The 13,818-nt window shown below is 35.1% G+C and overlaps 1 protein-coding gene across 2 annotated transcripts in view; it reads left to right on the top strand.

The window, feature by feature from the left end:
- The window catches only part of PHIP (pleckstrin homology domain interacting protein), a 163,228-nt gene extending 149,774 nt beyond the window's left edge, over window positions 1-13,454 (top strand). For both annotated transcript variants that reach the window (XM_066253951.1, XM_066253944.1), the window contains exons 35-40: window positions 146-295; window positions 5,137-5,289; window positions 5,970-6,133; window positions 6,568-6,827; window positions 7,333-7,530; window positions 11,287-13,454. In XM_066253951.1, coding sequence (XP_066110048.1) covers window positions 146-295; window positions 5,137-5,289; window positions 5,970-6,133; window positions 6,568-6,827; window positions 7,333-7,530; window positions 11,287-11,918 — 1,557 coding nt within the window. In that variant the 3' untranslated portion in view covers window positions 11,919-13,454. The remainder of the gene's footprint in view (window positions 1-145; window positions 296-5,136; window positions 5,290-5,969; window positions 6,134-6,567; window positions 6,828-7,332; window positions 7,531-11,286) is intronic.
- Window positions 13,455-13,818: the final 364 nt, after the last annotated feature.

The following is a 13,818-nucleotide window of genomic DNA, read 5'->3' as shown; positions in this document are numbered from 1 at the left end:
CCATCACAAAATGCATAGTTTTTAGAACTAAGTGAATGATATTTTCTATTATATAGTTACTGTATATTACCTAATTATTCTAAGACTACATTAAAAATACAGAATTTGTGTTCTTTTATTAATATTTTGAACATTTCTATTTTAGGACCATCAACCTAGAAGAAGATTACGTAACAGAGCTCAGTCTTATGATATTCAAGCATGGAAGAAACAATGTCAAGAACTGTTAAATCTCATATTTCAATGTGAAGATTCTGAGCCTTTCCGCCAGCCAGTAGATCTCCTTGAATATCCAGTAAGTATTTTTCTTTACCTGTTTTGCTTAGTATCTTATTCATGACAGTTTGCTTTTTAAATTGTGATTTTTTTATGGTTTAGTTTATTTCGTATTTCATACATGTTCTCATGATCGGTTTGACATATAGAGCAAAATAAATTTTGAAATGTCTCACCTATAAGTGAATTTAGAATTACTTTATAAAGTCACACAATAAATTAAGTCTTAGTACCTTTTACTAATACTTTGATTTTAGTAAAAACAGTGTACTAGTCTATCTCATGCACCAAATTTGGTATAAATAACTTGGCCATTTACAGAAATTAAATTTCTTATTAGTGGAAGACCAAAAGGTAGAAAGAAGAGAGACAGGCTAAGTAGTGCATGCTTTTTGCCTTATATATTCAACTCTGTATACTGGAGAAACTGACAATCTAGAAATGCCATATATACCACCAGAAAAGCCTGCTCTTCCTAACCAGTGGACTAGGAAAGGGGCAGCCTAGCAACACAAAAAACTGACAGATAGTAGCTGCTTTACTTCGATCAAATACCATAGAAAAAACTGTGGCCTTACCCCTTTACCACTTGGAAAGGCCAGTGGAAAGCCATCTATCTCCATGCTTCCCAAATACCAGCCTAGAGACTTCTACCCGCATTTGGCAGTAATGAGGTAACACTGCCCTACCTCACTGGGTGGTATCAGCCGGAATCCCAGTGGAGAGTCAGGACTTGCACTACTGATCAGTGATAACAAGGCCACCCAGTGTCATTGGAGCTCATGCAGTAACAAAGGTACTCCCTTCCACCCTGCCCCGTATCACTGGAAGCCTGGTAAGGAGCTTGAACTCCCTATCCCTTCTAGCAGTTTCAAGGAGCTACCCCCTCAATCCTCAACCATCAAGTGGAGGCTGAATAAAACCTGGACTTCATCCCAACCTGTGAGTAACAAGGTAGTGCCCCCTTTTAGCCCAAAGTGTGGGGTCAGAGTAGGCCCACTAAAACACAAAATTTTAAAAAGATCCAGTTTGAGATTTAGTTTAGACTCGTACCAAGGAAGTCTCAAAAAAAATGAGATGAAAGGAAAGTAGAACTATAAAACAGTTAAGTGAAATAAAAGCTCACTGAAAAGAATAGAGGAAAGAATCAGATGTGATTTTAAAAAATAAGGATAGGTGAGGTTTCTATACACTTAAACTGGTATAATGTTGACACTGATATATTTTGATAATTATGTACATATTAATAAAATATTTGGGAACAATCTCTTATACTATATATATAGAGAGACTCATGAACATTATAGGGAAATCAAATGGAATTCTAAAATTTGTTCAGGTGACCCACAGGATTGGAAAAAAGTAAAAAACAGAACAAATCAAATAATAAAATGACAGATATAATTGAAATCATAGTGTCTTTCAATCATAGTGTAGTCAAACAAGAAATCAGCAAGAAAAGTAATAAAATCTCTAAGCACAGTATACTTCTAAATAATTCATGGTTCAAAGATTTATATGAAATAGAAAAATACATTGACTTTAATGAAAATGAATAACAACATATCAAAATTTATAGGACACAACTAAAGCAATGCAGGGAAATATATAACACTAAATAGTCCATCAGAAGAAGAAAGCATCAAATCAATAATCCAAGCTCTTCCCTCAAGAACTTAGAAAAAGAAGGATAAAATTAACCAAAAGAGAACAGAAGAAAGGAAATATTAATAGCAGAAATCCATGAAACTAAAAACAGAAGAATAAAGAAATTTCATAAAACCAGAAACTGGTACTTTGAAAACATCAATAAAATTGACAAAACTCTTAAGATTTAGAAACTAAAAAGAGAAAAGACACGAATTAGTAATACCAGGAATGCAGTAGGGAATATCACTACAGACCCTGCAGACATCAAAAGGGTAAGAAAGGAACAACTACAAACAACTCCACACATAAATTTAACATTCTAGATGGAATGGTCCAGTTTTCAAAGTACAAACTGCCATAATTCATCTGACTGAATGTATCATTTGAATAGCTCTGTAACTAGTAAGGAAATTTAATTTGCAGTGACAGCTTTCAAAAAAGAAATTTCTTAAGTCCAGGTATCTTCACTGGAGACTTCTACCAAACGTTTAAAGGTTTAACATAAGCCTGATTAGAGGTGGTGCAGTGAATAGAGCATTGACCTGGAATAGGGAGGTCCCAGGTTCTAAACTCCAAGGTCACCAGCTTGAGTGCAGGCTCATCCAGCTTGAGCCCAAAGGTCTCTGGCTTGAAGCCTGATGTCACTGGCTTTAGCAAGGGATAAGTGGCTTGGCTGGAGTCCCCAGGTCAAGGAATGTATGAGAAGCAATCAGTGGACAACTAAAGTGAAGAAACTATGAGCTGATGTTTCCCATATTCCTTTCTTCCTGTCTCCCCCCCCCAAAAAAAAACCCAAAACAAAACAAATTTTACACAATCTCTTCCACAGGTGGTGAAGAGAACCCTTCCAATTTATTTGTTTATTATATTTTATTTTGTAAGAGGAGGGGGGAGATAGACAGATTCCCACATGCCCCAACTGGGATCCATCCAGCAGCCCCATCTTGGACTGATGCTTCAATAACTGAGCTATCTTCAGCGCCTGAGGCTGACGCTCGGCCCAACCGAGCAATTCTCAGCGCCCATGGCCGTCACTCCAACCAGTCAATCCACTGGCTGTGAGATGGAAATAGGCAGAGTAGGGAGAGAGGGAGGGGAAGAGAAGCAAATGGTCTCTTCTCATGTGTGCCCTGACCCAGGATCAAACCTGGGACATTGGCACTGGGCCAACGCTCTATCCACTGAGCAAACTGGCCAAGGCAAGAACACTTCAATTTATGAAGCCACTGTTACGCTGATAACCATAACCAGACAAAAACAGTACAAAAGAAAAAATTTATAAATCTTAATAAAATATCAACAAATTAGAATTAAGCAATAATGTAAAAACTATTTTATACCATGACCAAGTGGGTTTTTTCCCAGGGTTGAAAACTGGTTCAGTATTCAATAATCAATCAATGTAATTCATATTAAAGGAGGAAAGTCACATGATCTTGCCAATGCGGAAAAAGTATTTGACAAAGTGAATTGTCTCAAATATATGTACATGTTGGATAAAATAGTATGGTAAAGTCAGCTTGGTGACAGGAGAAAATAAGAACAAAGCTTGGGCCCTGGCCGGTTGGCTCAGTGGTAGAGCATCGACCTGGTGTGCAGGAGTCCTGGGTTCGATTCCCGGCCAGGGCACACAGGAGAAGCGCCCATCTGCTTCTCCACCCCTCTGCGCCCATCTGCTTCTCCACCCCTACCCCTCTCCTTCCTCTCTGTCTCTCTCTTCCCCTCCCTCAGCCAAGGCTCCATTGAAGCAAAGTTGGCCCGGGCGCTGAGGATGGCTCTATGGCCTCTGCCTCAGGCGCTAGAATGGCTGTGAATGTAACAGAGCAATGCCCCAGATGGGTGGAGCATTGCCCCCTGGTGGGCATGCCTGGTGGATCCCAGTTGGGCATGCCTGGTGGATCCCAGTTGGGCGCATGCGGGAGTCTGTCTGACTGTCTCCCTGTTTCCAACTTCAGAAAAACACACACACACACACACACCACAAGAACAAAGCTTGGAAGGAAGTTTATTACACTCTCAGGTTCTAGGGAGGGGATCACCCAATGAATACCACTTAGCACCATAAGAAATCACTGTGTTTTGATCATGTGACAGAATGTAGGAGCAAGGGACACACTTAGGCCAAATACTTTCTTGGGGTTTCTAGGAGAGAGACAAAGCAGGGCAGGGTAGACAGTCTAGGATTGGCTACTTGGAATAATCCCAGTAGGACATAAAAAGTTAGATAACTGAAGTGGTTATTTTCCGTATAAAAACATGTTCCCAGCGCAGCCCTTTGCTTTCTCTAAGAATTGGCTAACCCTGGGAAGGGCAGTGTCTTCTGTGGTCTCTAAGCCCCTCCCCCCAACACACACACACACACACACACACACACGCACGCACGCGCGCGCCAGAGCATCAGTAATACAGAAAATAAGAAAATAATAGTTAATATAATTGGCCCTCTGATGAATGGGTGCCACATAGACAGAAAACTGGGAGTAAAGATGAATTTCCACAACTTGATAAAGAAACATTTATTATACATGTATATAACCTACAGCCAACTTCATGCTTAATCATGAAAAAAATGAATGTTTTTCCTCTAAGATTGGTAATAAGGCAATCATGTTCATTTTTACTGCTATTCAATATATAGTAGTACTATAAATTTTAGCTAGTGGAATAAGACAAGAAAAGAAGTTAAAGGTATGCAGATTGTTAAGGAAGAAATAAAACTTTCTATTTGTAAGTGGCATTAATCCTGTTTATGAGAAAACATTTGATCATATTTAAAGATGGTTCAGGCCTGACCTGTAGTAGCTTATGATTATATTTCAGTGGATAAACAGCCTTTAGAATTTATAGGTAGCATCAAGCTTGGGTTTTTTTACATAAAACTTGTAGTTGTAGAGCTGAGATTTTTTTTCAATAGTTAAGTACCTATATTTCAACACAACTCCACCATTTAACTCTTCCCCAAGGGGAGAAAAAAGGCAGACTTTACTAGGTGCTTGAATGAGAAACATCCTTTATTGACTACAAGATAAGGGAGAAGGCATGAAAAAAATTATTAGAGAAAAGGGAGCCTTGATGGAAAAAAAAAAAAAGAATGATTGTTAATAGTTCTAGGAATTCTGTTCATCACAGAAATTATATGTGAATCCCTGTGCTGCCACATAACACCTATAGTAGTAATGATAATAATACCACCTATTTTTCCTCTCTTAGGACTACCGAGACATCATTGACACTCCAATGGATTTTGCTACCGTTAGAGAAACATTAGAGGCCGGGAATTATGAGTCACCAATGGAGTTATGTAAAGATGTCAGGCTTATTTTTAGTAATTCTAAAGCATATACACCGAGCAAAAGATCAAGGGTATACGTTTAAATTGTTTTCTTTTATGTTTAAGCTAAATGAAATTATTAGAAAAAGTTTCATTTTTATTTAAAACTTAGAGCAAAATTGACTGACTTTTAACATTTTAATGGTATCCTAGTGGAAGAAGGAATTTACTTCTTCTTTGTTCCTTTTGTGAAATAACACTGATATCACTGATGTTTAGAGATTACTTTTCTTGAATAGATAAGAGATGTACATATTGTCTTGGTATATATTAGAGCTATGCGGGCTTAACTTTTGCAACTATGAGTAAAAATTGAATTTACCTGTGTTTGGCCAGACAAGACATCACAAAGGGGTCAGATGTGCAAATTAAATGAGAAAGAATACATAGCTAGTTCTAGGCAGCAATGGAAAATTGGTTCAAACCCTCAGGAATACTTTCACTATGACAGTTAACAGAAGTTTTGTCTATATGAGCTCCCTGGATTTATACCAGGGCTTTTCTTTAAGAATCTAAATGCTTGGAAATTGCCCAGTCTAAATACAAAAGTAATTGTAAAAATGCTCCAATTTTACTCTTCATTAAAAGAAATTGGGAAAAAGCAAAGTTTAAGTTCTAAAAACTATGGGCTAGGAAGATAAACTATATGTTAATATTTACGGAATAGGCATTTTCTTTTGAAAAATGTTTAAACAGTTTTTTCTTATCATAGATTTACAGCATGAGTTTGCGCCTGTCTGCTTTCTTTGAAGAACACATCAGTTCAGTTTTATCAGATTATAAATCTGCTCTTCGTTTCCATAAAAGAAATACAGTAACCAAAAGGAGGAAGAAAAGAAACAGAAGCAGCTCTCTTTCCAGTAGTGTTGCATCAAGGTATTTGATTTCTTTTAAATAGTATCAGCTGATCTATAACTGTCATCTAAATTGATAGAACTCGGTGTTTTTTAATACGTCCTTTACTATTCCCTATATTGCAGAATGATATATTTGACATGCGAGTTCCTATGATGTGGAGGATTTTTATTCTTTTAACTAAAGCTATACTAGTGTAAGTGCTTAAATTCAAACTGCTAAATCTATACAGTAAAACAGCATTTTTAGGATAGTGATGGCATCATGCTTTCTGTCATGTATAACTATAGTATTATGGCGATCCTTCACTAAATATTCCATATGAAATCCACTACAAATCTCATATTTTAACATATTTCATAATAGCAAATTTTGAATCCAGTAGTATTTGTAAAACTGTTTTATTCATTATCATAGAGCTATAAGAATAACTAATGATACTATTTTATTTACAGCCCTGAAAGGAAAAAAAGGATCATAAAACCCCAACTTAAGTCAGATATCTCTACCTCTCCATTCTCAACACCTGCACGATTAATACCACCTAGACATAATGCTGCTCAGATAAACGGTAAAACAGAATCCAGTTCTGTAGTTCGAACCAGAAGTAACCGAGTGGTTGTAGATCCAGTTACTGCTGAGCAACCATCTACTTCCTCAGCAGCAAAGACTTTTATATCGAAAGCTAATACATCTGCAGTGCCGGGGAAAACAAGTAAGAACCGGTTACAGTTTCTAAATTGAAATATGTAGAATGATTTTTATTTTTAATTTAAGCTTCTGTTTTGCCAAATGAAATATACTAGATTTTAGTAAATTCTAGCAGACTCTGTTGGTTTTTCTTTTAAAAAACTGTTTTTAACAAGAAAAAGAAAATTGAGGTTAGGGAATGTCAGTGTATAATGCTTTAAAAATGGTAACTCTGACCCAGACTACCAATATTTGAGTCCTAGTGTCCAGACTTGCTAGCAGTTTGCCAAGAGTTGGCCTTCATAATCTTGAAGTGACTGGACAGTTTCTAAAAGGTCTAAAATTAAGAGTTTGTTTTTGCCTTTTTCCCATTTTAAAAGTAGATTTCCTAAAGAAGCTTTACACATCTCCCAGGTTTTGTTCTTTTGGCCAATTCAAGCAATTATGGTTAGCAATAATCCCAGCCTTCTTGCTTGTTTTTAGGTTAAATAGCTCTTAGTTTTTAATGTTTCTTTGTGTGTTTGTTTTAGTTCTAGAGAATTCTGTGAAACATTCCAAAACCTTGAATACTCTTTCAAGTCCTGGTCAATCCAATTTTAGTCATGGCACTAGGAATAACTCTGCAAAGGAAAACTTGGATAAGGAAAAGCCAGTCAAACGTAAAATGAAATCATCTGTACTCTCAAAGACATCCTCTTTTTCAAAGTCATCAACTGTCATTGAGCAAGGTAAGGTGTTATTTGTATTTTCAAGATACAGTAGATCTTTCTTTAAAATGATGCTATCGTTGGAGTTAGCACATATATCAGCTGTTTAGTTTGTTCATTTAAGTCACAATCTGCATTAGTTGATAAATTTAGTGAGACATTTGATTTGCAGCTTTGTGTCAAAAAGCAAACTATTATTAAATTTTGGAAGGCCAAGAAACTTTTTATGTGGAAATGAAAACAAATTATAGAATCAAAGATTTTTAAGGGTGTAAATGAGTTTTTACTTCATTATGACAAAAACCTAAAAATTATATCAAAGAAGTTTAAATTAGATTTAGTTAACCTGTATGCCAGTTTTTGCTTTTTTAAAAATTTTTAAATTAATTTTTAGAGAGAGAGAAGGAGACAGAGTAACATTAATTTGTTATTCCACTTATTTATGCATTCATGGGTTGACTTTTATTTGTGCCCTGGCCTGGGTTCGAACATGCAACTTTAGCATGTTAGGATGATCTCTAACCAATTGAGCTACCAGACCAGGGTAGTCTTCAGTTGTTTAGAAAAATTAGTTCTTACTACATGATAAAATTCAACACACATCAACCTTCACTAAATAATTCATCAAGGTTGTCTACAGCGAGAGCCTATATTCTAGTATACAACTTTTGGCCTTTTACAGTTATTCATCCAGTTTCTTTCATCTGCAGATTTTCGTTGTAAAGCATTATGTTTGAAAAGTGAAAGTCAGTGTTATAAATACACTCTGATATATTCAAACTATTATAGCTTGTTGGCAGCAGATCCCTCAACAAATACGCATTTGAATCATGACTTCCAGTTGTATCTAAACCATTTCATCTTCAATGTTCTTGTCTTCTTTGGCACTTAAACTGTTGATAGAATTCTTTTTTTATATGTCTCTCTAGTAGAAGCAAAATTTTATGTTTATTCATTTTTAAATCACCTCTATATAGTAGACAATAAGTATTTCAAAAAATAAGCAAGTGACTTTGTGTATCAGTGTTTTAAACATTTTCTTCTTTTCTGAACTTAATTAAAAGTATTAAATAATATATTAGCCTTACTTCTGTCACTCCTGAATCCTAGAGAAATTAAATGTATATAGTGAATTGGTACTAGCATTACAGTACGTAGAGGAAATCCAATAGTCAATTTGATTTATAATTTTCTAATATTACAAATACATAAGAGTACCAGTATAGAAACACAATTAGCTATTAAGTGATTCATTAATGATGACTTATTATATAATATTGATACAAAATTACTAGAATCAAGAGCAGTGCTGTCCAGTAAAAATATAATCCAGATATGTAATTCTAAATTGTCTAGAAGCGATCTCTCTGTTGTTAGTAACAACAAGGTGAAATTACTCATTTTAATAATATATTTTATCATACCCAAAATATTACCATTTCAACATGTAATCATTACTCAAATTATTTAAAATAAATCAAAAAGTATACTGCTTATGTTTTTACATTTAAATTTAATTAAAAATTTAGTTCATCAGTTGCATAGGTGCAGTTTAAGTATCCATAGCCATATGGTTAGCAAATACCAGGGCAGCGCAGGTCCAGGTCAGTGTTTTTTTTATTTAAGTCCTTGAATTCCTTTTTAAGAGAGCTGCATTAGTTCTTAACCATTTTAGGTTATATATTACTTTGTGGAATGGATGAAACCTGTAGTCTTTTTGCTAGAAAATGCACATAGGTCTATCCACACAAAATTTGGACCATTTCAGGGAGTTCCAGGAATCCTTGAATGGAATTTGTAGAACTTTTCTAGTGGGTATGTGGACTGGATATTTAGAACCTTTGTCAGTCTTAATAGAAAATAAATGAAAAAATACACAGAATTCTCAGGCAGGTTAAGTGTTAACTGTTTGTTAGAAAGTGCTTAACTACTTTATACACACATATATACATGTACATTTCTCCCATGCCCATGCATCCCCCATTATAGAAAAACGTGTACTTTTGGGGTCAGGAAATTAGGGCTTTGGCTTCTCCCTCTGTTGCTGGGTCTTTTCTTCATATTTATGAAGTACAACTCATAAATATGAACCCATGGCAAAAAATACCATTATGAAGAAGCATTCTTTTTAAAAGCAGTTTCCATCTTTTTATGAATTTCCTTTAAAATACTGTATTGCAGATCACATACCACAATCAAACAAAAAACTTCAGAATTTTGGCACAAAAAAGTTAGTAGTAGTGCATGTGTGTCATCTTTTTTTCTTCATCAGAAAGGGTAATAGATTTTTTTTTTACACCACACAAAAGTAGTTCATCATGATCTTCAGATACTACATATTTAGAATTTGATTTCCTCAATTATCTTTTTTTTTTTTTTAATAAAGCATGATGGGTCTGACCAGGCAGTTGCTCAATGAATATAGCATTGACCTAGGACCTTGGTTGACAAACTGCGGCTCACGACCCACATGCAGCTCTTTGGCCCCTTGAGTGTGGCTCTTCCACAAAATACCACATGCAGGCGCTACCTCGATAAGGAATGTACCTACCTATATAGTTTTAAGTTCAAAAAATTTTCTCTCACCTGACCAGACGGTGGTGCAGTGGATAGAGCATCAGACTCGGATGCAAAGGACCCAGGTTCAAGACCCCGAGCTCACCAGCTTGAGTGCAGGCTTATCTGGTTTGAGCAAAGCTCACCAGCTTGAACCTAAGGTCGCTGGCTTGAGCAAGGGGTTACTCGGTCTGCTGTAGCCCCGTGGTCAAGGCACATAAGAGAAAGCAATCAATGAACAACTAAGGTGTTGCAAGGAAAAATTGATGCTTCTCATCTCTCTCCCTTTCTGCCTGCCTGTCTCTCTCTGTCCCTCTCTCTGACTCTCTTTCCTCTGTCTCTATCAAAAGAAAAAATAATTTAGTTCTCAAAAGAAATTTCGATCGTTGTACTATTGATATTTGGCTCTGTTGACTAATGAGTTTGCCGACCACTGACCTAGGACACTGAGGACCCAGCTTTGAAGCCCTGAGGTTGCTGGCTTGAGCCCTCCTTCTCCTCCCGGTCAGGGAACCTGTAGGAAAGCAATCAGTGAACAATAAAAGTGCCACAACGAGTTGATGTTTCTTATCTCTCTCCTTTTCTATCTTTCTTTCTCTCACTTAAAAATATTTAAAAAGCATGATGACCTTTATCATGGAGTTTGTTACTGTGGGATTTTAATCATGGTACTGGTAGCACAAATATAGTCATACTTTGGAGATACTACAGGTTTGGTTCCAGATCAACTCAACAAAGCTAATATGGCAATAAAGCAAATCACATGAATATTTTGGTTCCCCAGTGGGTATAAGTTGTGTTTATAATATGCTTTTAGTCTATTAAGTGTGCAATAGCATTATGTCTAAAGAAAATACTGTAAATACCTTAATTTAAAAGTATTTTGTTGCTTAAAAAAATGCTCACCATCATCTGAGCCTGTTGGAAAAATGGTGCTGATAGACTTTCTTGATGCAGACCTTCAGTTTTTTTGTTTTGTTTTGTTTTAAAAGCAATATCTGCGAAGCTCAATGAAGTGAAGTACAATAAATTGAGGTATGCCTATAAATAATATCATTAACCTGTTAGCCTTTTGTCGGTCCTTTTTCTTATGTTAGTAAAAAAAATCACTAGGATTATGTTATATATAAGTATAGCAGTGTCTTACTGATTAGTTTGAGGGTTAAATAAAAAAGCAATGCAATTCCATATATTAAGTGTGCTGTTGTTCCATTTTAACAGATTGTAAGAATAATGCTCTTGTACCAGGAAGCATTCAAGTAAATGGCCATGGAGGGCAGCCGCCTAAACTTGCAAAGAGGGGACCTGGAAGGAAACCTAAAGTAGAAATTAATACTAATAGTGGTGAACTTATACACAAGAAAAGGGGTAGAAAACCCAAAAGGCTTCAGTATGCAAAGCCAGAAAATGCAGAGCAAGATAATATGCATCCTATCAGAGATGAAGTAGTTCCTTCTTCAACATGCAATTTTCTTCCTGAAACTAATGCTGTAAAAGAGGATTTGTTACAGAAAAAGAGTCGTGGAGGCAGAAAACCCAAAAGGAAGATGACCCAAAAACTAGACTCAGATCTCATAGTTCCTACAAGTGTTAAAATGCTAAGGAGAAGTAACCGAAAAAAGACAGATGATCCTATGGATAAGGAAGAAGAGTTTGAGGAACTTAAAGGCTCTGAACCCCACATGAGAACTAGAAACCAAGGTCGAAGGACAGCTTTCTATAATGAGGATGATTCCGAGGAGGAGCAAAGGCAGCTGTTGTTTGAAGACACCTCTTTGACTTTTGGAACTTCTAGCAGAGGACGAGTCCGAAAGTTGACTGAAAAAGCAAAAGCTAATTTAATTGGTTGGTAACTTGTACCAAACTATTTTACTTCAGAATCATAAAGCAAGTACAGTTAAGGAATACGTAGAACTAAGTAAGGCTCTTCTGCTTCCTTGCTGCTGTGATGGATTAGGGAATGTTATGATTTGATTTGCAAAAAAAGGAAACAAACTTACAAGACACTTCACTTCTTTAAATGAATATATATAAATATATACATATATATTTTAAATGTTTGCTATTTATTACCCTTAGATAGGTTATGCATTTCAACATTCATTTCATTCGCTGTTTGAAAAAAAAGAAATTAGGACCTATAATGAATTTCTAGTTTATTTCTGAAAAAGATGGTTCTGCTACATTTTTAAGGAGCATAATATTCCTAGTGATAGAGCATTTCATGTTAAAATGAATTATTTTTGACCAAGCCAGGTACATTTCTATGATAGAGAAGTTATGTCCCCTAGGAAGACATGATACCAGAACAGCAGTAAATTAAGAAATGTGTTTCCTTTTAAAGATAAATAGAAAATTCCTGCAATTTGATACCCTGAAGAGTTTAGTTTTAATTGTATAATGTTCATTTACAAAGAACCTAGAGGAGGCTTTGCTGTATTCCATTTCTGCCAAACGTAAGAGAAAATGTACTGATGGAAAGGAAACATATCCACATTGGAAAACATTTGACTGTCTAATTTTTCAGACCTTGATTCTTATATCAATCACTTGATCTCTGTTTATTGTGCCAAAGACTGAGAATCAGTGCAGTGGAAAGCCTGTTTTTGACTGTCAGGACAGCATACACTTTTCAGTGGTGGAAAGGTATATATTCTAAAGAGCAACTTATTAAAGAGTTATGCTGAGATGTATCTTTTTTTTGGAACTAATAGTGGAAAGTAATGCACTGGTGGGTCCTTTGACAGAGATGTTTTAGATAAAGTGTTTTAAGTGGTTAAAGGATTCAAGGAAAATACAGGAAAGGTATGGGATTTGATGTTTACTTATTGATCTGGATTAATGTCATTTCTAAACTTTAGACATATCTAATAGGCTAAAATGACTTACAAAGAAATGTGTCTGTGTGTGTATGTGTATATATTGATAAATGGGTATAATTAAATATATATACAAACACATACTTATATACTATTACCCAGGTATAAATTCTTTTTTTCAGGATTTTTTAGATAGTGATAGAATACAAATAATTTTAAAATGTCATACTTTATAGTTTAATTTTAAGGGGAAGATTCGTTATTTTCAATTATTAAAGGTTAAAATAGGCCAAATCACTTTTTATGCAATCATGTTTTATACAGTGGTCTCATTGCACATTGTGTTTTTTCTGCACTTTTTACGGTATCCTTATCATGCTGGTATGTCAGTATACACCCTAAAGAATTCCATTTAATGATTGTGCCTTGTATTCTATTATTTTTGTGCATTTAGTAAAATTAAGTTGTCTATTGTAAATGATAATTATATGACTTAGGAGAATGTATTGCTATATGTACTGCTATGGAAAAGGAAAGCAGTTATTTATTTGTTTATGGTACAGTTACTTATTTTATACCTTAAAAACCAACATAAATACCATTTCAGTTGTTTAAAAATTATTGTCCATTTTTTTTAAAAGTTGAAAGAATGTAGTATTTTCCAAGGACTGGTATGGTACAAAAATGTAACCAAAATTTTTAGATACTACATTTAAAAAAATATCAGTATAACACTGATGTAGAAAAATAAAGTCTTTAAGTTGAACCTTGGCAAAATACATTACATAATTATTTCTTAATTCTGGTAGGGATAAATGTTAGCTGTCATTTAATTGTCTTGAAGAAGAATGGAAAGCAGTGGATTTGGGCTTTTTAAATCATTTGTAACTAAATTTGTACAGAAATCCTGTGAAATTAAGTAAACCATTTTCCA

This window comes from Saccopteryx bilineata, chromosome 1 (assembly GCF_036850765.1).
Source record: "Saccopteryx bilineata isolate mSacBil1 chromosome 1, mSacBil1_pri_phased_curated, whole genome shotgun sequence".
In the NCBI taxonomy this organism is placed as follows: domain Eukaryota; kingdom Metazoa; phylum Chordata; class Mammalia; order Chiroptera; family Emballonuridae; genus Saccopteryx; species Saccopteryx bilineata.
The sequence above is the reverse complement of the archived record's forward strand: the minus strand, read 5'-3'. Positions and strand labels throughout refer to the sequence as shown.